Source organism: Seriola aureovittata, chromosome 22 (genome assembly GCF_021018895.1).
Source record: "Seriola aureovittata isolate HTS-2021-v1 ecotype China chromosome 22, ASM2101889v1, whole genome shotgun sequence".
NCBI lineage: Eukaryota > Metazoa > Chordata > Actinopteri > Carangiformes > Carangidae > Seriola > Seriola aureovittata.
In genome coordinates, this window is record NC_079385.1 from 11,373,755 (window position 1) to 11,396,973 (window position 23,219).

The 23,219-nt window shown below is 41.1% G+C and overlaps 1 protein-coding gene across 2 annotated transcripts; it reads left to right on the forward strand.

The window, feature by feature from the left end:
- The first annotated feature begins 4,725 nt into the window (after positions 1 to 4,725).
- On the forward strand, positions 4,726 to 22,073 carry rassf8b (Ras association domain family member 8b). 2 transcript variants are annotated; one of them, XM_056368061.1, is made up of 9 exons: positions 4,726 to 5,623; positions 12,725 to 12,895; positions 15,193 to 15,543; positions 15,726 to 15,931; positions 16,061 to 16,264; positions 16,377 to 16,451; positions 16,850 to 16,972; positions 17,776 to 17,899; positions 18,516 to 22,073. In XM_056368061.1, exons 2-9 carry the CDS (start codon positions 12,784 to 12,786, stop codon positions 18,629 to 18,631), a joined length of 1,311 nt encoding a protein of 436 aa, XP_056224036.1. In that variant the 5' UTR covers positions 4,726 to 5,623; positions 12,725 to 12,783; the 3' UTR covers positions 18,632 to 22,073. The 2 variants fall into 2 exon arrangements, with proteins under 2 accessions (XP_056224036.1, XP_056224037.1); XM_056368062.1 differs by having other exon boundaries at positions 4,726 to 5,498.
- The last annotated feature ends 1,146 nt before the right edge of the window (positions 22,074 to 23,219 follow it).

Consider the following 23,219-nt stretch of genomic DNA (forward strand, 5'->3'; position numbering starts at 1 on the left):
CTGAAAAATGTGAATATGAATAAGCAGCATTCTATTGTCTATCTAGTGAATCAAAATGCATCAAATGGCAAGACGTTCTGCTTGTGGTGTAAAACAGACTTTGAGAAAATTTAAAACTTGATTCACTTTAGTTTTGGAGCTCCCCATTGTTAATGAGGTCAGCTGTAGGCGTTGCTCACTCATCAGGAGGCATCGCCTACAGCTGAGCTTAGTTTTTTAAAAAGCCTCTGTCCACACAAGCACACTTGTTCTGTGGCTGAGAGGGTGTGTTGTGTGTCCATCTCTTTTTCCATTTCTTGGCTTTTAAATTTTATTTAGCATACATTTATGGCATTTTGGAGTCGTTTCAAAGCAAGTGCTTCTTTCCTTCTTGGCAACACACCGTGGTCTTTGTTTCAAAGAACCCATGTTCCCCTTGAGCCCAGTTATTCTCCTGCCTTTGTTTTGTATGTGTTCGAGTTAATCCCTTTCTTGGTCAAAGCACAGCTAATTAAAAACACCTAAGTTTGCCAGATAATAGGCAGTCTGATATGCAGCCATCAGCTGGCAGTAACAAAGCAATCATTATGGAGTTCAGGGAAGCAAATATTTGTTCTTGAGAGAGTAGAGGCAGACCAGGGAGAGCTTACTAAAGTGGGACAAAGGTTTAACCAGTTGGAGAGACTTTCCTGAGACAAAGCAGAATTTCTCAAGGCTCAAGCTTGCAGATATAACCACCTGAACTGAAGCTAGAAATGAAAACACGCACTGTGGGAACAGAAAACAAAAAAACATCAAGCAATCTAAATGAAAGAGGGGGGACTGGAACAAATCGGGTGTGTTTAACTCTGAAAGAGGGAATTAGTCCATAAACTAGTCAGAATATGTGGTATATGTATTTATTTGATCATGGTTTTATAGTGGACATAACACATTTCATCAGTGGAGAACAATGGTTTCCAATCTTGGTCAGGAACTTCTCATGGGGTTGCAAGATAAATCTGACGGGCTGTGAGACAAACGAGACGAAAGCAGAAAACACATTTATGCTCCCTGAAGTTAAGCAGCCATGCGAAAAATTTAATACACCCCATGAAAATTGTTAAATAAGCAAAATCCAGATCAGTCACAGGGGAAAAGTAAACACACCCCCACATCAATCACACCTTCACATCCATAAAATTAGAATCAGGTGTTCCAGATTAGAGGCCAATGATTAGAACCTCCTTAGGGAATGACAGGTGGAACCTATCGAGGGTGTGTTGTCCTCACATGGAAAGGGATTTAGAAAAAATTCAAATGAAATAAATCCCCTGTAAGGAAAATCATCTACAAGTGGCATAGATCTCAAACAACTGCCAATTTGTCCAGGACTGGCCGCCCCAGGAAATTCAGTTTGATGCTAAAAGACGTCTCCAAGAGCCCCAAAATGTCCTCACAGGCTCTGCAGGTAACCCTCGCACCTGTTAGTGTCAAAGAGCATGTGTGTGGGAGGCGTGCCCAAAGATAAGAGTAAGTAGAAATGTTTGGCGTAGACCAAAGACAGGTTTTCAGAAGAAGAACCTTAAACCAACCGGGACGCGTGGTTGTGGAAATGTTATGGTTTGAGGTTTCTTTGCTGCCTCAGGGACTGGGAAGCTTGTAGTCATTGATTCAACTATGAATTCTACATGATATCAAAGAGTGTTTGAAGATAACATGAGGCCAACTGCCTGAAAGCTGAAGTTGAACCAAAAGTGGACCTTTCAACAGTATACTCATCCTTGGCACACTGCCAAATCTATCAAGGAATTTGAACGAGTCTATCACATTTCTCTCCAGGCACTATCAACGAGGATCAAATGTTTTCCTGCAGTTGTTTTTTTCCCCCCAGTGAAATACCGCATGATTTTATACAGTTAATTCATAAACAATCCGTCAGCCTGAATATTTTCAGTCAAACACAGAAAATTGGGAGTGAAATCTGAAATTTGACCTTAGCAGGGAAGATCAAATCACTACTTGGAAAGCACGGGAGAGGAGAGAGCTCCCAAGGACTGAGCACTTGAGTGATTCCAGCAATGAAACCTTTTTATAGATGCAGTCAGCCAGGTAGAAAGAGAGCATATACAGTTATATTCTCAAATCTCATGGTCTGCAGTGGTGCCAGGGAGTAACTAGTGGCTGCCTTTGCCAAACGCAGCAGACAGGTCAAGAGGGATGAGGACCGTGAATGGGCAGTGTGGAGTGCTTTTGAAATTCAGAGTGGTTCAGTGTCTGAGTGTGCAGGCCTGACTCGTGACTGATTGGGGTCAAGGAGGTTGTGTTGTGACTGGTACAGAGAAAGCTGGTCAGAGAGAACATGCTGGAGAGTTTGAGAAAAGGATTAAAAGACTGGTTCAAGTCTGTAGGTCCCGCCAACAGATGGGGTCAAGAGTTGGCTTCTAGACTTGATGGCAAACAGCACACGGACACATGGGCAAAAAAAAAAAGAAGCAGAAGGTAGGTATGTCTTTGTTTTATTATTCATTTATTTATTTATTTCAGGCATAAATGGAGAAATGTGTGCTTAGTTTGTAGTTCTCAAGTTTGCATGAGTGGAAAATGTCTGATTATGCTAACCTAGCTAATGTTTAGCATGAGTGGAAAATATCTTATGCTAACCCAGCTAATGTTATTAGGACATTTAGCAATAACGGTATTGGTATAATGTTTAACATTAACAGTTTATCATTATTAAGTAGCATTTTGTGTCAAGTGTCCGGTTCGATGTGTTGACGATATTCTGTATTAGGACTACATGTCTTTTACTTCTCTCTAAATGGAACAGGTATTAGCAGGATAATGTTAGCTTTGGCTATTTAGCTAGCTACGCAACATTTGGCAATTACTAGGCGTGAATGCAGCTAATCTCTACATAAAAACTAATTTCTCCTTTCTCTGTTTTAATTTAATAGTGTTTAGATTTCCACTTTTTCAACATTTCAAAGCTTAGTTTGAACTAATTAAGAGCTGGTGCACCTGGCTCCTGCTCACCTACACAGGTGTTTTCACTTGCTCTGGCTGATTAGACCTCTGCCCTTGTTGATGCTTGGTGGAACTGTGCAAGGAATCGCTCCAAATTTCAGAAATGAATGGAATGATAAAGGTAAATGTTGTCTCGTCCAAACAGGTGCAAGAAACCTGACAGGAAAATAAGAAAGATGTCCAGCATCCTGACAGTCCTGAGATGAGGTCTAATAAGGCATAGGGAAAACACCTGTGCAGGGACCTTGAACAATTGGCTCCAGATAGAAAGAGGGAGTTTACCTATTTCTAACTAGAAGGCTCTATCTACATAACGAAAGCACAAATCTGTGTCAGTGACGGGGCTGCCCTATGTTTTAACTTTGATGAATAACCAACCTAAGGCTTTAAATCCTCAAAGCATCTGTCAAAGCTTGTCACCACTGCCAGCAAAGAAAAAACATCAATCACTCATGGCTCGATCGTCACAGCAGCCTAACCATATGTTGAGGATTAATTGCTGAGGTAAGTTCTAAACTGATATATAGGCCTGTACCTTCAACACTGGAACAAATGAGTTAAAGCCGGCCAGAAAAAGAACCTTATCATAGGTTTTGTTAAATTTATGAGAGAGAGAGAGTTGCTAACAAAATGGGTTTGTGAGGTTTGTGCTTAATTGATCAACAAAGAACAGATCAAGAATTAGAATCAGTAACTCTAATTTTGTTAAATTGTCAAAAGTTGAGGACAAAAAAAATGCTACTTTTGTCAGTTTGAGCGAGTCTGTATCGTAGCAGCTGACAGTCACTGAAATGACAGTTTACTGAAAAGCTGAAGGTCATCGTGGTTTCTGCAAGATCAGCACAACAGGCAGCTGTCATGATTAATGCTGGGAAACATGACGACATGAGTGTTGACCGGAATTTAAATAAGGACAAACACACACGCACACCTGTTTTGCTCAAGTAAAACAGCGCTGTTATATGAAACACGTTGCTGTATCTAGGCTGCACTACTATCCAATGACAAGTGGAGCTTGTTGACTGCTGCACTAAAAAGCATGGCCACTGGATAAATCTCATGAATGGGAATATAAACATTGTACTTGAATTACACATTTGTTTCATGACTTCTTAATCTCTATCCAGAAACCTTCGCTGTGTCCTTCTAACTCGTGTTGTGCAGCAAAACGTTTCTCAAACCCACAGAAGTGCATTTAATTCTAGTGGAGAATTAAATTTGGAGTTTCCAAAGATACCAATTATGTCTGACTGTATTTTTGGGGAGAAGTGTGTGAAATAATGTACGAGACATCCAGAATATTTCCACTTCATGGCATGGTGTAGCCATGAAGAAAAAAAAAACCATGGACTTGGGTTGAAAGCTTTGCCATAAAGAATTGAAAGGATGCAGTTATGAATATGTGAGAATTAATTTTTGTAGATTTAAAAACAAAAAAATTTTTTTCCAGTATTTGCAGAATACAACACTCTACAATACGTGTGCATATGTTGTTCGACTTAGAGATGGGAACGATGTTACTTCTGACTGGTCACTAAAACACTGTAAAAATAACCTTTACTGAGGGGATGGATTTAATTTAACACATTAAATGTGTGACACTATAAAGTCCCCCTCCACTCAAAAATGGATTTAGCATATGTGACTTACAATGACATATTTGCATATTCATAGATTCTGGATATCCCAATGAGGGAAAAGTAGATGTATTAAGAGTTTTTAACTAGTTTACTGGCTTTTTGTGGAATAATTCAGAGCAGATGTGGTTTATCGTTGTTATATTTTGGGAACTTTTTTAAGTCACAGCCAAGACTTAAAACTACAATGCCTGTTGCTTTTTCCTTGCTAGGATATTGATCTTATGTTATTTTCTAAATGTGTGGCACACACAGGGGGAAAATCATTTATAAACTCTAATAAATAAAACCCTGACAGTTATATTCTCAACAATTAGAACTGCACAAACTAAACCATAGGAGATTAAATCAAAACCCACATATACAGTGTACCACATGAAAACAACACTGACACCTCTACAAACACACCACAGATGTATAGAGCTCATTGACTCACACATGTAGGAATATGAACGATTTGCATGTTTTTCTTTACACCTGAACCTACATGTCCTCACATGTAGCCCGCTGACACATCAGAACCATCCAGCCTCAGCGTGACTGCATAACAGATGAGAGGATCTCTGGGTCCATTTGCGTCGCCAGTGCATTGCAGCTTTAACCGGTCCATCATGCCTTGCGGTGTCCCAGTTCTGTTCCGATGTAATTTACAACAAGCTCCGTGATCTCCCTCCCTCACTGATGGGCAGAGCGGCAGGTCAACAGGCGGAGCGGTAGATGTTGAAAAAGCCCCATGTCGGATGTCCGATGACTTGGCCCGGACGCATGTTTACATCCACACGGGTTATTACAGAGGCGGGGAGGGGGAGCGATGAGAGCACACCGTTCACTCTGATGCAGGCACGGATCGGCGGCTGGGAATAAACAGGATCTCCCGTAAGTGGCCCGCATAACATGCAGCGGAAAGTACCGGATTTTATTCCAGGGAGAAATACAGAGGCTACAGCACAGCAGGGGAGTTGGACATGGTCTGACACACTGTGATCTGCGGTTGAAAAGAGGTATGTTGTTGGGCTTTTTTACACAGGGCGGAATGCGGCCAGTCTATCTGCTTGGGCTTGAATGCGTCAGTCAAGCCAACATTTAAATAGCTACTGCCATTAAAATAAGGTTGAAGGCTGTTAAAATGAGCCCGATCACATCAATTCATAGTGAATTTCCTGTTACATGTGGAAGACAGGAAAACGGACTGATACGGAGTGATCAGCTGCAGTTGCATAACTTTATTTTGGGGTCACATTTATTCATTTTTTAACCCTCCTCATCCTCCTTTTTTAAAAATAAATAAAAATCTTCCAGTAAATTTTATAATCTTTTAGTTCATATTTCACTCTAGAATACATCCTCAAATGGTGTGATACTGGGTGGATTTCCACATGGTGACATACCTGATCCATGAGCCAGCAGGAAGTGTGTGTGTGTGTGTGTGTGTGTGTGTGTGTGTGTGTGTGTGTGTGTGTGTGTGTGTGTGTGTGTGAGAGAGAGAGAGGTTCTGCCCTGCAGTGATGAATCTCTTAATAGAGTTGGGCTATAAGCGCTCACTCAGCAGTGGTTTTAATCTGAGTTCCTTCAACTGAGTCAGACAGCTACAGCAGAGAGTAAAAAGTCCTTGAAGCACACGTGTGATGGAAGCAAGGACAACTCTCATTCACAGGCCACTATGTGTTTGTAGTAGGAATAAAACCTGGACTAGATTTTTCTTTTGATCTGACCCACAGTGATTCTCTCTTTCTTTTGTCACTTGTTAATGTAGCATCTTATCTTACACATGAAGAATCATTTAAAAAAAAAAAACTGACTCTGTCCAATACTTTAAGATGTTTAAAGAATTATTCTTGAATGTTTTCTTTTATAATTTTGACATGTTGTTCTGTGTCCTAATAAATACTTTCATGATTGACTAATCAGCCATTATCGAGCTTCAACACGTCGTCTTGTTTTGTCTGACCAACAGTCCAAAATATTCCACTTACATTAATGTTAAAACAAGGGGGGAAAAAGCTAATTCTAACATTTGAACAGCTCGAACTATTTAATCGAAATACTGTCATTCGATTAATTTGAATCATCACTACGACCCTAGATAAAACATTTTAATCTTGAATCAGCCCAACACTCACTTCTCTGAACTCCCTGTCCATTTCCCTCCTTTTCATTCTTACGATCTAATTTATTGACCTCACAATGCATTGATTCAACCTGTTCAATATTTGTATCAAGATCTGTTTTAAGAGGAAATTTCTTATTTTGCAGATTTTCATAGAGTAAATTGAATCCTTTATCTGTCAGCATACCCCCACCCCCCCACCCCTCCCACCTCCTCTTGGTCAAGCTAAGCTCCGAGTCTTACAGGGTTAAAGGCTTATTGTCTCCGCCTATTAGTTTTAACTTTTGAGACTGCAAGGTGTCACCCAGCTTCGATATATGGTGATCATTCCCAGCACCGGTGGAAACGTAATAAACATAATGCTGAGATGGGTTTTACACTGTTTTCCAAAGTGTCTGCGGCACTTTAACACAACCTGTTTCCACATATGGGAGACTGGCTGCCATTTGAGGCGTTTCCAGTCATTTGGATTTAAAATGCTCAACTGATGCCATATGTTGCATCCACCCAAAACACCCTGCTGCTTGTTTGTTCGGAGGGAAAGTCTTACATTGTTTCTTGCAGAACAGATGATTGACAGCACCTTAATGGAAAAGCTTTGTGATTCCAGTGATTGTCACACCTGCAACCCGTCTCATTTTCCTCAGCTGACAAAGTTGATGTGGAAGTAATCTCTTAACAGGCGTATGTGTTCAGTAGCAAACAGCTGACCAGAAAGCGGCAAGGAACACGTGAGGCTGAAATGTTAAGGTTTCATTTTGATTGCAGCAAGCAACAACAAAAGTTGGAGGAGCTGCATTTCCTCGTGTAATATAGTAGTATTTATATCGTAGTGAGGAGGAACAGGAAAGAGGAGAGGGCTGTGTGCCAGCTCAAAAGCAGTCATGAGTGTGTCAGTGGAACTGCGAGGACCCCTGAGTGTCCAGGATACTCCATCAAGAGAAGTGGCATCATGACTGAGGACAAGGGTCATATCCTAATATAATTGGCTTTTTATATTAGAAATACCTGCTGACATTAGCATTTCCTGTGGGTATTTTTAGCCTCACTAGCAGCATGGCTGTAGGAGTGGCAATGTCAGATCACCATGAAATTTAGTGCCGTTATATTTGTTCCCCAGTGGATGAATCCTACTGATTCAGTAACTACACTGTATGCAGTTGACTTCAGGCTGTACGGAGTTGTGTAGTCGCTGTGAAATGAATTTAGGTAGCTGGAGTGAGAGATTAGTCTCCCCTTTTAGGGGGTCAACTAAAACCGTATGACAGCTCCAGTTGAAACTGGTGTTAATCTCCACCAGCAGATCAGCTCTGAGACGCTTCAGCGACACCCTACTTAATCCTGAGTTTGGGAAACCCCGGTGCAGTGCACCCCACATTCAGAGGAGACAAAGAGGAAGTGACAGGAAAGCACGGGTTGCTTCTTAATTGTCAGTGATTGTTTGGTTTACTTTCCCAGACCGTGCCCTCCAATCAATCCAGTCATCTGTGTAAGGCTCGGACAAAGCCAGAGCTGTGTCGCCATGGTGAGGGATTGTTTGCATCCAGTCATGCCGCTAGCCATGTGGGCTCACACACACACACACACACACACACACACACACACACACCACTGCATGCTCTTTTGTCTGTGCAGCGCTTGTTTCACTGGACCCCCCTCACGCTGCCACTGGCTCCTTGTTACTTTAAAAATTGGCCTGTGATTGCATCATCGTCTGTTGTTGAACTGCTCGCTGCTGCCGCTGCTTCAAAGTCATCGCATCTGCTCAATGACAAGTTTTCACAGGTCGTTATATTTATTCATTAGATTGACATTAGTGTATTTTTCATAATACGCAATCAAATACTTGTATCTGACATTTAGGAACAAGTTTAATTTGATTTTTTTATTTTTTATTATGGCAACAATATAGTGTTTGTTGGCAGGCAGCTGGGGAAATGAGCAAGGGTCAGGGGTTCAAACCTAATCAATGAGTCTGTTAAAGTTTAATTTAGCGATGCGCTGAGAGCATTGAACTGAACAAGACAGGAAATGAACTCCCTTGGTGGTTATTTTGTATTCAAACCCAGACATGTATCTGGTGTGGCATTAGAGGCTTTTCTCTACATTTTTCAATCTTTATATCTTTTTAATGCTGATCTCAGGGATATTAAAGGGGCTTTCAGTGGCATTTTCATGCTGATCCGTCTCATTAACTACTATCCATGTTTGAGGAAAGACTAATAAGAAACATGGACTTGCCATACTGTGTCCCCTCCCTAACTCTAACGCCTTTCTGTGGCATCCTGAGAATGAAACTTCAGGGGAAGCAGACTGAAGTCACAACTAAGTTTAGCCTGACAGTTCACAGCCCACACGTCAGTATTCTTCATGTCTGAAATCTAAATGGCTGCGGCAAAAGCAGTCGACTTATACTGATAGCAGCAACCTTTTCTCCACACTGCTGAGAAACATTTTCTCATATCACCACAACCAAAATGAACATGAATATATCTCTGTGTCTGTAGCTCTTTCTTTTGTTACATGCCAACTTTCCACTGTAAATGTGACAGCAATTTCATTTTGACGATCCGGGCGTCGGGGTCTAAAACATTGGAAAATGTTACATAATGTAGAAGCCATATTTAGCGTAGTGTCATTTCACATTGGACTGGAACTGGAGCTACAGTTTTGTCACATAACAAAGTAAATAAATACAGTAAATACATAGAAGTGCTTTGAGCTAAATGCTAACATCAGCAAGCTAACATGCTCACAATATGCTAACTTGCTGATGTTTAGCAAGTATAAGGAGTCAAAAACAAGCTGTTTTGTCATGTGACTCACTTCCTGTGTCTAGATAAGGATTGGTAGTTTATTGAAAAATGATCTTGAAGTGGCTTTTAATGAACACCATTTCCCATAAGCTCCAGATGTTTTCTGGGCTAGACTTTAAGGCTAAATCCACCTGTAGTGACTCAGTCAGCCTCTTATTGCAGGATACGCACTCATCCTTCAACATAAAGACAAACTCTACTGTCCTGGATTCGCCATGAATAGCTTACTACGTGAAGCAGGAATGTGAAGCATTGAGTCTGTCTGTTTATTAAACGGTGACTAATGGAAGAGGAAATTCCAACAGATCCAGCACCTTTCCCACAGGGTCTGATGTTACTCACCTCGGAAATGTATAGCTCAGTGAGCGAGGCCTGATACTTAATACGGAAGTATACATTTTAAAGTGAAGCCGAAATCCAAAATAGAAACAGACATGTCGCAGCCTACTAATTTGTGTGTACTCGCCATGTAAGCCTGTATGATTTATTTATTCACGCTGTGGCATTGGGGGCTTCAAAGTAACTGTGATTTAGATCAAAGACCAGAGTGCATGTGGAAATAGTATGATGAAAATGTAGAACAGTAACAGCAATAAGGGGGTTGGTGGGGGGAAGAGGTGGCTGGGACATGGCAGGTATCCTAGTGATTGAAGTGTTGAAAGTTTTATAGCAGGGTAAAGAAAATCGAGGATCGTCTCCACAAAGAAACAAGACTTCAAAGGCGATTTGTTGTTTGAGCTGCTGAGCGAGAGATTCGATTAGTTTGACATCAATAAGTCTGAAGCCGGCGTGGTGTTTTATTCCCAAGTCACAGCTTCTATATCCTGTTCTCTTCAGCTTATAGGCGCAAGATTTTGATTCCCATTGGACTCACCCATGGAGAGCATCTCTGTAGATATGCAAAGGATCAAAGCTTCTGTACCTATAGATTTGCTCTGAACAACTGCTCCTGCACAGCTGCCTGCTCCTATGGCACCGCACTGACTCTGATAAAAGCCTCCTAGCATATGTTGTGATATTTGTGTCAAGGGGCCAATGGGAGCAAGTGAGTCAAGGAAAGAAAGTAACTGCAGAAGAGTCGTTAGTGCGGCCAATGTCTTCTCTTTCTATACGTGTTCTTTCCACATCGTCTCCAAGAGCTTGAATCATCTTTTTAATTAAATATTAAAGTATTACCTTAGTGGAAAAGATGACTTGTAGTCTGGAGAAAACAGTCAAAGCTGCTTTATGTGACACCCTGCTCTACCAGACTCACATCTTTTATAAACATTTGCCATTTTGACCATTTTTATAAAGAGTCTCTAAAAGGTTAAAGCCCAAACTTAACGCCTAAACATGTGCGTGTTAGAATCTCTCTTCAGCAATATTTATTTGGACTTGAATGAAGTGAAAATGAATTCTGTTTTGATGATAGGATTATGATAATTGAATCGCAGAGGAGCGAATGACTTCAGTACGACTTCTCACATAGATGTGCAGCAAATGTGTCTGTGTGTGTGTGTGTGTACGAAAATGTGTGAGAGAGACAGGGAGGGTATGATCAGGTTTACAAGCTCGTGTCAACTGGCTCTTCCTCCTCGATAAAACCTCAGCGTGATCTGGATATCGTTCCTCACTGAATAAACATTGTTTTGCAACATGTCGACCACAGCTGTGAAAATGTCAGGCGTCATCACATCATCTGTTAGGATGCTGCGTGTTATGAAACCATAACACGAAGCTTTTGTTAACAAAGAAACTCCTTAAGCCAAGTTTTACTTAGCAAACAGTTCATTTAGATTAGAAGTAGTGCTAAGACTTTTACGCTGTATCTTGGGCGGTGCATGTTCTGTTTGTGGGTATATATTTTTACTGTTGTTGCCAAAGTTGTGGATTGTGTTTTCTCGCATTCATCCGCAAAGTGTTTCCACTCTCTCCTCAGACCATCCTAACCTCCCGCTCTTCGTTTCATTCACCTTGTTTAATGTGTTCGTCCCTCTTCTGTCCCCCCTCTGTATTCATTGTAACAGTCTCATGTAGTGGGCTGTAACAGGTGTCGGATGCATCCTGCAGTATCTGTCTGTATTTACAAATTCTCCTGCTCCCGACCAAATGCAGTCCTTGTCCTTACCAGATGCCTCCAGTACAGGGGAGTGTGCAATGTGATGCAGTCTCGGGAGGAAAAGGCATAGAGGGGGACCGGTAGGTAAATTGCAGGAGAGATGGGAGTCCCATTCCAGCTGTGATTAAGATGGAAGGCGCGTAAATTGTTAAGGGAAGCCTCAAGCGGTATGAAAGACAAGGATCAGAGCAGAGCTGATGGGCCAGTCAGGAAAAAAGGAGGGCTGCTGCCCAGTAGAGTTGCAAAAGTCTGAGCTTTAGGCATCTGCTCCTTCACTGCTCTGTTGCTCTGGCCCGCTGTCGTGGCCTTGCCAGGCTCGTAATGACTGCCTCGCTGCTGAGGTGCTTGTGTCAGCAGTTTGGAACGGCTCTCGTTCAGCGCGCATGCAACTGCTGTAAGTGTTCCTGCACCGACACCAGCAAATGAAAAATATATGGAATGAGGCCTGTTAGATGGTCACAGTTGCTGCACCACAAGTGGGTTGTTGCAGCAATCAATCAGCATCACTACAGGAAACTGCCTCTCAAAAAAACAAGTGTTGTAAGTTGATGTGAGTTGTTGGTTTACAGGAAGCTGGTGTCACTCAGCACAACCATACGGTGTGTTTGGTTGATATTTAAATCAAATTTAAGCTAATTCTTGTAGCTTCTGTAGCTCTCAGGTAATTCTGGGAAATTAAGAAAAATAAATTGAAAGAGGAGGCTGAGGAAATGTAAAGTGTACTTTGACAAAATGACCACATTGTGTTGTTGTTTTACAAAACTGTTGTCAAATTAGTGTTTCTAAGCAAACTGTAATTAAAACCTAACAACAAAAAATAGTTATTGAATCTGGATTAATTTCAATATTCACTATCAATTTAGCTCCGGTTTTGTCTCCACCAGCTCGAAAACAGTTGAGAGCAGTGAGAATGAACCGAGTCCGTACAGTTGCAGGACATACAACCAAAACAATGAGCCGCAAGACGCTAAAATGCTTACACTTAGTTATTTGATCCATTCTTAGTATAAAAATATTGATTACTGCAGGTTTTTGTTTGACAAGCATTGAGCAGTGTGTTTTTTTCGCCCCTTTTTAGGATGGACAATAAATCATTATTAGCACCCCTTTGTGGTGTGGAGGAATGAGGGCCTCTGGATGAAGGCCATGGAGCTGAAAGTGTGGGTGGACGGAGTGCAGCGCATCGTGTGCGGGGTCACGGAGTTCACCACATGCCAGGAAGTGGTCATTGCTTTGGCACAAGCCATTGGTAAGCTCAAACTACTTCCTACAGTATGAGAAACAGTATGTTTATCTCTCCTGTTCACAGGTGGCAGATGCTTGAAAAAGAGCTGATATCAGAGGTATGTTAATTGTAGATGTGAAGTATTATTGGCTGCTTGATGGAGAATTCACAGCCGAATATAAATACATACAAAAGTCTTGGAGAATCCAAAAGGTAAACCAATAACAAGACAAAGACTGTCACAACAGAAGAGTAGATTTAACACAGTGAGATGAAAATCCCCTCCCTCTGGCTTTCATGCTGAAAAACTTCATGTCATGTAAATGGTCAGTCAGGTTGTCAGACATACTGGAGATGATAAATTGCATGAAAATGAAAAGCGACTTGAGGGCACAAAGATATTCACCATAACTGCGCTGCACAAAATGAGATGAGTCATAGCTGCAGAGTTTGATTTATTGACATGTTCTGTTCATTTGCAGAGAAATAAGGTGACACACCTCTGTTCGTCATCGCATGGCTTGTGTTGTACATAATGTTTTGTGTATCCAAGACCATTAGAATTTGACGTGAACTGTTTTTAAATACGGGCAGATTTATCACTAACCCCACTGATGGATTTTTCGTCGAGCTGAAACATGTGCGTCTCTCACAGTGACAGTGTAGCGGGAGTTATGGCATTCACTGTCCTTTGTGTTCCCTGTGCCTTTTGTCCAGGCTGGGGCACTTTGATGTGAATGGCTGTAGTGATGAATGTGCCTCTTTTACAAGGACCCTTACTGTGCAAAACGAGGGTGAGGGTGCAATGGGCAGTGTTTTGCTCTTATCTACATGTGTGCAGACAAGACTACACAGACACACACACACACACACACACACACACACACACACACACACACACACACACACACACACATACAAAGCCGTGAACCATTGATCCTTTTCCCAGCACAGTCACTGTTTGAGTTGAATTTTCCCACTATAAAGTTCTTTCACTAAAACACATTGAGAAAGTTCTTTGAATCTGCCATTGGTGGACGAGCGTGGGAGAGTTGTAAAAGAATTCATTGAATTGAGTTTTGTGTGTTTCATTTCTCTTCATTGCAACACAACATTGAACTTCTTGTGCTACTACTTTTTTTTGAATTGCTTACCCATTGTGACAAAATATGACAGAAGAACCTTGTCCCTTATTTGTCAAATTAGTTTTTTGGGCTACATGCTTGACATTTAAAGGTTACCAAGTCAATAAATGATGTTTTAACAGCCATAAATCTGGTGTTGTCTGCATAATAATGAAAGTGAATGTTGTGTTTGCAAGCAAGGGGCCGAGGATAGATCCTTGGGGAACACCACAGGTCATAGGGCGTCACCAACTACGACAGAGACAGTTTTATTGGACATGTATGAGCTGAGTTAGTCAAAGGCATCATCCCCGATAAGCATTTCCTTATAAAAGTAAAATTTTAAACTCAAATGTCTCCTGGATGAGTTCAGTTTTAATGCTGCAGAAACGTTGGAAATTAGATATTTTTATCTAATCCATCTTTGTCTTTTCTGATATTGATTCCAATACCTTAACTCAGGATATGCTAATATTGAGTACTGATCAATACTAGTGCTGTGGCTCTTAAATTTAACATCTGTTTACCTCACTGCATCAGACTTGCTGGAATAATTTTCTTTATGTGTAATAAGGGATTGCTGTGACACTTAACTCCCTCCACAATTGAATGGATGTAACTGATAGCAGAGACACTTCATTTTATGACTTTGAAGCTGTATTTCATGTGGATCGGTCACGTTACTGCTGTCACCCAATCCACTTCATAAAATTAATATTGGCGTATCGGATCAGTGGATCTCTAATTTTTATAAAAGTCATTAATTTAAAGTAGACCACTTGCTGTTAAAAACTGTGGTTTGAAGATACGTTTTTAAATCCTGTGTCAGTATTGTGTGTCGTGAAGAGGAATAAACCTTTCCAGTGGAAAAAAGGTAACCTCCAATAAATAAAATACTAGGACCAACAGTCTCAACAGCCTTCTTGAGAACTCGAACAGTGATGGTGCAAGATCAAAAGACAGAACAGGGGTTAGCGTCCTCTAAAGTGCACTTATAAACAGACTGGAAAATGAGTTGGCAAGCCAGTTGACAGTGAACAGGAAAGTGTCTGTACACGAGATAGATCTGGAGAATATCATGTGCTTTAGCTGTAAGGGAACAGCATTAAAACGCCTGAATACCTGACGTCTCTCATCCTCTTTTTGTTTATCTTGGTAATATTTTATATTAAGCAATTTTCTTTTATTGTGCCCCAGGTCGCACCGGAAGATATACTTTGATCGAGAAATGGCGGGAGACAGAACGTCACTTGGCTCCAAATGAAAACCCAGTGGTCTCCCTCAACAAGTGGGGTCAGTATGCCAGCGACGTGCAGCTCATCCTCCAACGAACCGGCCCGTCCGTTAGCGAGCGGCCCACCTCTGACGGGCAGGCTCGCGTCCCAGAGCGTGGCCTCTACCGCCAGAGCCTGCCACCTCTGGCCAAGCTCCGCCCGTCAGGGACAGACCGCTCGCTCAAACGAAGGGAACCCAAACGGAAGTCTCTGACCTTCACTGGGGGGGCCAAGGGTCTGCGGGACATATTTGGAAAAAGCAGAGATGCTGAAGGTAGAGTGTTTAGTTGGTGTGTTTATTTTTTTGCCCAGTTTTCACGCTTACTGTTGTCACTTACAGTTTATTTCCTTCCCTTTGTACCTCTTTTTTTCTACTTGTCAACAACCTTTTATCTCCCATCCATCCATCCATCCATCCATCCATCCATCCATCCATCCATTCATCCATCCATTCAGCCAAACAGCCGCAGCAGCACAGTGTGAGCCTGAACCTGAGCAGAGTTGGAGGTGGTGGAGTAGCATCTGTACCTGGGAGTCCAGCCAGAGAGCTGAGCCGCCTGGTGCAGCTGCAGAGAGACAAACTCCAGGCCCTGGAGAGCCGTCTGCTGGGCTGTGAGGCTGAGCTGGGAGAATGGGAGGAGGCCGCCGGCGAAGCCAATGAAGTGAGAAAAACCCACAGCTGCCAGTGCTGTTACTAGAAAAATAGATTTTAAAACCCTCATGTCTTCAAATATATTAGGTTTTAGATCCTAAATCAAACATTTTTAATTCTTTTTTTTTTCTGCCACCAGAGAGAAAATCTGGAGGAGGAGCTGCTGCTTTTAGAGCAGCAGGTGAGGAGGAACGATGCTGAGATGGAGGAGGAGGAATTCTGGCACAACGAGCTGCAGATCGAGCAGGAGAGCGAGCGGCAACTCCGGCAGCAGCTCGTCGAACTGCAGGCCCGTGTGCGCGACTGCGAGGCCAAGCTTTCAGAGTACTTAGCACGCATACAGGTGAGCTCGGCATTCAAAGAGACGCTGCCCGATTCCACTTGTTAGTTTTCTGTGAAGATCATTTTCATACCAGTTTTGCCACAGCATTTATTCTTCATGTCATGTTGTGCAGAGCATGGAGACGGGTCTGGAGCAGGAGCGACTGCAGCAGGAGGCCGAGCTCAACCAGAAGATCAATGAGGAGGAGGTAGAATCTTTGGTTTCTGGACAGCTCGGTTTTCTAAAACTCACGGCGACATGTGGACAGACTTGGCACAATCTTTTTAACTGTGTCGCCTTTAGAGATCTCTTGACCCCATTATAGGTTCATGTGGTGGTGAAATGAAATCCATTCATTTGATTATGAATGAAGGATTTGGCTGGGAGCAATTCATCTTCTTTAATAAGGACATAATAGGAGATTTCCCCGGTGTATATAGCTCCAAAGTTTTCTCTTTTCATGAAGATGAATACCACTCACAACACTGCGTTATTTCTCACTCAAATCCTGAACTTCAAAACACATTGAAGCATAAAAGAGCCCTCCTACATGTTTTCATGAGCGCTGGCTTTCACTCTTCATTTCTTCCACTCTCTGGATTTCAGGTGCAGGCCCAGCTGGAGAAAGTGAGGGCAGAGCTGGAAATGCAGAGCCAACAAACAGCGCGGCTGGAGAGCAGCTGCAGGGCGTTGGAACGCTCACTTGGCCAATCAGGGAAGAGATTACAGGTCAGCTCGGATTTTACTGTTTAGTATTTTTATTTTGTTTTGACCTCAGGATTGTCAGGAATTTGACACACCTTTGGCGGATTGCTCAAAATGGGGGTGCATACATTTGGAGGATGCTGAAAATGTTAGATTTTTTCCTTTTTTTAACTGCTAATTAAAAAGTTAAATAAGTTTGTCATTGCAGTGTGTGTGTGTATGTGTGCATCAAAATTCAGTCCCCGGCAACCAGGTGGAACCATAGAAAAATCTAAGCTCATTAAGTTGTGGGCAGTGAAGCAAAGTTTAATCTCTGGCTTGCAGGGATGCGCAGTGGATACATGCATCCTAGTATGATTCGAGGAGCTCTGTGTACAGGCGAGGTCCAGTAGGGTGTGGGAAGCGTGAGGTAATGAGAAGGGAAAGGGAGGGAGGGTATTACAGCATTCTTCGCCTGATTAGAGAGGGGCCTGAATAAGTACACAATCCCTTGGCTGCAGTTGCGTAACCATCTGGGAGCTAAGTCTTCTCTTTAGCTGTCTCAACTGGGTTATGACTTCTGGATAGATCCTCAGCAGAGTTTGATCCCTTATTGATTTTTCACAAATTAAATCCACCTCAGTTAAAGTTGGGTGAATGTAGAAGAAGATGCAAATGGAGGGTTTAGCACCAGCATCTGTAAGAAAACTACCAGTCAAAGTAAATCTAAATTTAATACTGATGTGTGGATTTGAAAGGTGGTTGAGTGTGTTATTTGATTTATGTCAGGGTACAGGTGTAGACCTCATTTGGTTGTCATGGTGATTTTTTTTTTTTTTCCGGCACAGGAAAAGGAGCAGGAGCTGGAGCAGCTGACAAAAGAGCTACGACAGGTCAACCTGCAGCAGTTCATTCAGCAGACTGGTACCAAGGTCACTGTGCTGCCTGCTCAACCTACAGAGAACAACAATGGCACGTACACACACACACACACACACACACACATGTATATAAATCCATCTACACACCAGACTTCATGACTTGCCACATTACCATCACCTTGTGAACAAGTTCAATCATAGCCAGCCTCATTCTAACTGAGGTACTTTACATATTAATGTTCTTACATGCGTAAAAACAATGGACGCAGTGCCACCTTGTGGTCATCCTGAGACTCACACGTTAGACTGTAGACCTAACGGCTGGTGAGGCAAGACTGTTGTGCCATAACAGCTTAAGTCTGTAACCCTATTACATGGACCAAATCACCAACAGCCATGAAATGCTGTAAGAGTTTCACAGCAAGTCAAAAAGAAAATCCCCTATTTTCGTTCTCAAAAGGAAAAATCCCCCAGAATGTTTTTTTGTCATGTGGTAAACTTTCATAGTTTTCATAGTTTCATAGTGATATGTTTGCACTGAAAAGCGCACATGGCAACTTCTTCAACACATCTGTAAAGTAATAGCGAGTTGTAGATCAGTAGCAGAATATTAAATCACAAGAATAACATATGTGATTCTTTGGATGAATGGCGTCCATAGCCGGCAAATTAGTTTTGTGTTTTATTTTTAAACCTTCTCGTTTCAGAAGTGGAGTCTGGTTCTCTGACAAGACGTGGCTCCTCACGTCTCTTACCCAGCGACCTCCGCGCTCTTCAGACCACCATTTCCTCCAGCCTCAACCCCGAGGGCATCTACGTTTGACCCAGGAAACGTTATTTGGGCAGTAGGGCAGCCTGATGTTATAGGACTGTTTTCTATAACTTGGAAGGCCCACACACTGTTAAAATGCTCCTGAGTAATGCACTGAAACAAACCCAGCTCCAGGAACATCCCAACTGTGGAGGATGTAGGGGAAAAATCATCACATGTAGGATCAGTGGAGTATCATGAAAGACAAGTTTGGTCTGTTTTGCATCTTTTTTTGCACTGCCTCCTCAACCATCTTAGCAGGACTGATGCTCAAACTGATGTCAATATCCATTTGCAAACAAACATTGACTGTACTCTAATGGATGAGTGAAGATTCCTCTTCAAAAACTACAAGCCAGCAGACGTATTCTTGTCAAGTGAGGAGGCATGAGGCGAACAGTGAGGATAACCTTTATTTTTATGTTGTAAATCATGAACTGGAGAGAATTTTCAGGATGCAAAGTTTGGACACATGTAAACATATGCATAGACAAAGAAATAATTCATGCACGAGCATGCACAAGCAGCGACACCACACCTGTGCTATAACCATAGCCATATCTGATTGCCTTACTCTGGTGTTTCGAAACCAGACGTCAACAAGTGTAATGTTAAAAAAAAAAAACTCAAGGTAGCTACTGAACTCTATGCGCCATATAAATTTACTATTAGCACCAAGTCAGGTGATCCCTAGTCATGGTGACTGATGTCAGTATAATATAAAGTTTTTTTTTCCGACATGAGGTTGAACTTTTACTTTGATTTGAACAGGAAATTTCCCTATATTTCCTGTTTTGGGCCATTTTTTAGCCATGAAAAAACAAATAAACTTTATATTAAAGAAATAGAGGTGAAAATGGATAAAATTGGGGCACAAAGTTATATCATCAACTATTTGACATTTTTTGGCTCATTTTTGGTTTTCATTTTGTGAGAGCCATTAATATCCTCTTTGTTTTTCTTTCTCCAAAAACAAAAATGTGAATGGAGCTATGAGTAATGACAGAGGCCTTTTAGCCTGCAGTTAAAATCCAGCCTGAAAAATTTGCCAACAAGGACTCTGTACTCAGTTTCACCACTGGGTGGTGGCAAAACATCTATTATTCAGCCAGCTGAAAGTTAACTGAGTGAAAGTTGGTCCTGCCCTCAGTTCACATTATGTCTTTGTTCATTCATTTCCATATTGTTTTGTAACAAAGCCTCGGCACTTTAGTTTTCAGTGTATTACCTGAGGTGCCACTTACAATATTGGCCAAGTGTTTGACATGTTTCACTGTGTTCATTAGGCAGACACACACACACACACACACACACACACACACACACACACACACACACACACACACACTTCCAAAACAGGCTGTATTCATTTGTTCCATCTGATTAACTAACATTTTATTGACCTAAAGATGTCTCATATGAACCAAAGCTAGTGTGACAAAACATTAATAGTTACATGAATGTACTTTTTTTAATGTATGCAGCTTATGCCGACGAAGTCTACCAACCTGAGTAACTCGTGAATAACTCTGCAAATTGTAAATGTGTATAAAATATTTGCAGTTGCAAAAGGAAAAAATCTCAATAGCGACATGCACACAACCGCCCAAAGTGGGGCTAAAAATTTCACTCTTAAATGTGTGTGTGCATGTGTTACATCAGTGCCATACACAATGTTGGGAACTATGAGTTTCACACCCGGTTTTTCTGCTTTGAATCTGCACTCAAATGTTCACAAAAGCAGTCCTCTTGTCTGTTTGCGACCTCTCTGTTGAAGTACAATCTTAACTACCCATTCCCTAACTTGAATTTCTCATACAGGTTTTTCAGAGCGACATACGCGCACCGGCTTTGAAAATTTATTTCTGATCATTTCCTGAGCTCCAAATCTTACTGACCTTTTATTTGAGCACAGAGGAAGAGGCTCATGTTTATTCTGTGAGCACATAATAACAAAGTGAATTCCTCCCTCCAAGTGTGAAGGATGTTGCTTCGTTGTTTGCTCTGCAGTGCAAAGGTAACCGGAGGAATTCACATCACAACTTGGCAAAATCTCTCTTGAATAATGGCATGCCTTACTGAAAAAAAAAAAAAAAAAAAAATTGTAAATAATGTCTACATATCACATCAGTTTATGGACTATTTTTTAAAGTAGATTGAAGTTTGAAATTATGCAGAGTGTTAGAGAGGTTAGATTTTAATGCTGCCATTCAATAGGCAGCTCTGTGTGCATGCAACAATGTGTGATTGGTTTCTTTGGACTCTCTAATTAGTGGCTGCCAAGGATGTAACAATTCATCAGAGATTCATTTGGTTTTCAGTTTGTCTTGTCCCTTTTTGCCTTGTTGACATTTACACTCATGGAGATAGTTAAAGAGCAGGCAGTTCAGCAGGCAGTTAACTAGCAAAGAAATGGCAAAACGTGCACATTATTTTCTGAACTTTTCATTTAATTTTGGCAAAAATAACATTTATGGTTATAAAGAAAAATCCATGTTGCTTTGGAACATAACAATAGGTTTACCAAGATTGCAGGTTGTATCTTTATTGTTTGTTTTTTGTTTTTCTCCTTAGAAGCTTAGACACATTGCCAATGATTGGTCGTCTGTTGTGCCATCAGTGGTGCTTTTCAATAAAAGTGCATATACAAATGAGATGATGGAGCCATTATGGAAACAGCCATCGAGTGGTTTTGAAAGCTATTTTAGAAACGCCACGGCTCAGGGATATTTCAAGACACAGAATTACCCAGACAAAGAATGGGCAGAAAGTAATTAGGGATAAAAGCTGTTCATGGTGTCTCGCGCCATTTGACGAGTTAAATCGTATATTTGCTCTCATGGAGACTTTAGCAGCTATTCGACAAGTTTAACTTGTAGCACTGGCTCCAAGACACAACGTCACAAATGTATCCGAAGTAATGATTTTGGTACTGAAGGAGATGTAGAGAGAAGTGTGTCTGTTGGCTCATGATTCATGTTGCAGCTATAGTCCCAGTTTGTAACTCTCATGTATTATGACACATGGGAGTTACACTAGAGTAGTATACATGAAAGGCATAACCCGGGGCTAGTTGAGGACATTGGGTTTGCAGTGTAATGCTGTTCCTTGAAACACCCCTCAAAGTGTGTTTACATGCATACAACGCTTCACTGTAAACATCATGCTGGCCAGATGAAGTGTGCTTGGCCAACATCACTAACCTGCATTAAGATACATTATCATATATTAAAAAAGTTGTTATGATTTTGTATTGTTTACTTGCAAATTCACCTACTGTATTTTTTAGCTTTCAGAATTTACCTTTTTTTCTCTCTGGGTTTATCATATAGCCAATACGTATAAAAGACATGGAAATAACATTCAAGAATAATGTAAAATATATAAATAAAATATATTTAAAAACATACAGAAATGACAGAAATGAATAAACTGCTATACAGAATGCTGTGTATTTATGTTTGCGTTTCATACTTCCCAGATTGTAAATATACAGGATTAGACACATGGCCAGACTAACCTGACCCTGGGGCAAAAAGAAAAATGTCGTTGGGCCTCCTACTATTCCCAAACTAAAATTTTCAAACTAAAATCTTAGATTTTGATGTAAAATTCCTTCAAATTAACCGTTAGCTAAGCCCTGCCACCCTTACTGTTGCTGCCTTTCAAGTTTTCTGTTCTCGCACATGATGATGATGATACAGTTTACAATAATAACAGTGACACAAGAAACACAGTATCTTCAGAAAACAGTATGGTCCTTGATTTCAGACAGAAGTAGACAAAAGCCAGCTGAATAAAAACCTTCTTTACTTGGTTGCTGAGAAATTTTTATCAGTAGTAGCTATAGCTCATTAAGCTAATGTTAGTTAAGTCACTTGTTTTAAAAGAATAACCTTGTAAAGTAAAGGGATGTCATGAACTTCATTATTACATACATGACATTTAAAAGACTGTGGCTAAAGCTCCAAAGCAAAAGATATCAGCTAGTCTCCTCACCAGTTGATGATCCATGTAGAAACAGGGAAATAAATAAACAGCATTGCTCTTGTATGGCTGAGTATTGGTCCCAGTGTTATAAGTGTCATAAGAGAAAAGATAAGACTGCTATTCTAACCCAATATTGCTTACATACTTAGACAATATTGTTGATATACTTGTTCATAAGCATCACTTCTAATGTTACAAGAGAAATTGCTTTTAGGATGAGGATTAACCTGCACGTATGAGAAACTGTCTAGGACAAAATTGAATTCTTCACTTGCACATACATATATACTGGTACTAAGCACTGACACATACATGCATACTGTCATGCATACAGATACATACAGATATACACCTCAATCACACAAGTACATGCATATTTATGCACACGCACATACATACTAAGCACACACATATATACACACTGGAGCATGAACATAAAAAGGCCACATTCTGACATATGTATGTGTATACAGTAGCTATGTATATGCAAGTGCTCAGTACCAGTATATGCTACCATTCAGAAGTGAATATCAAAGCATAGAGCAATTAAATGACAAAGATTTTGACTCATTCAGCAGCCGAACACACTCATGACGTTCGCTCCACGATG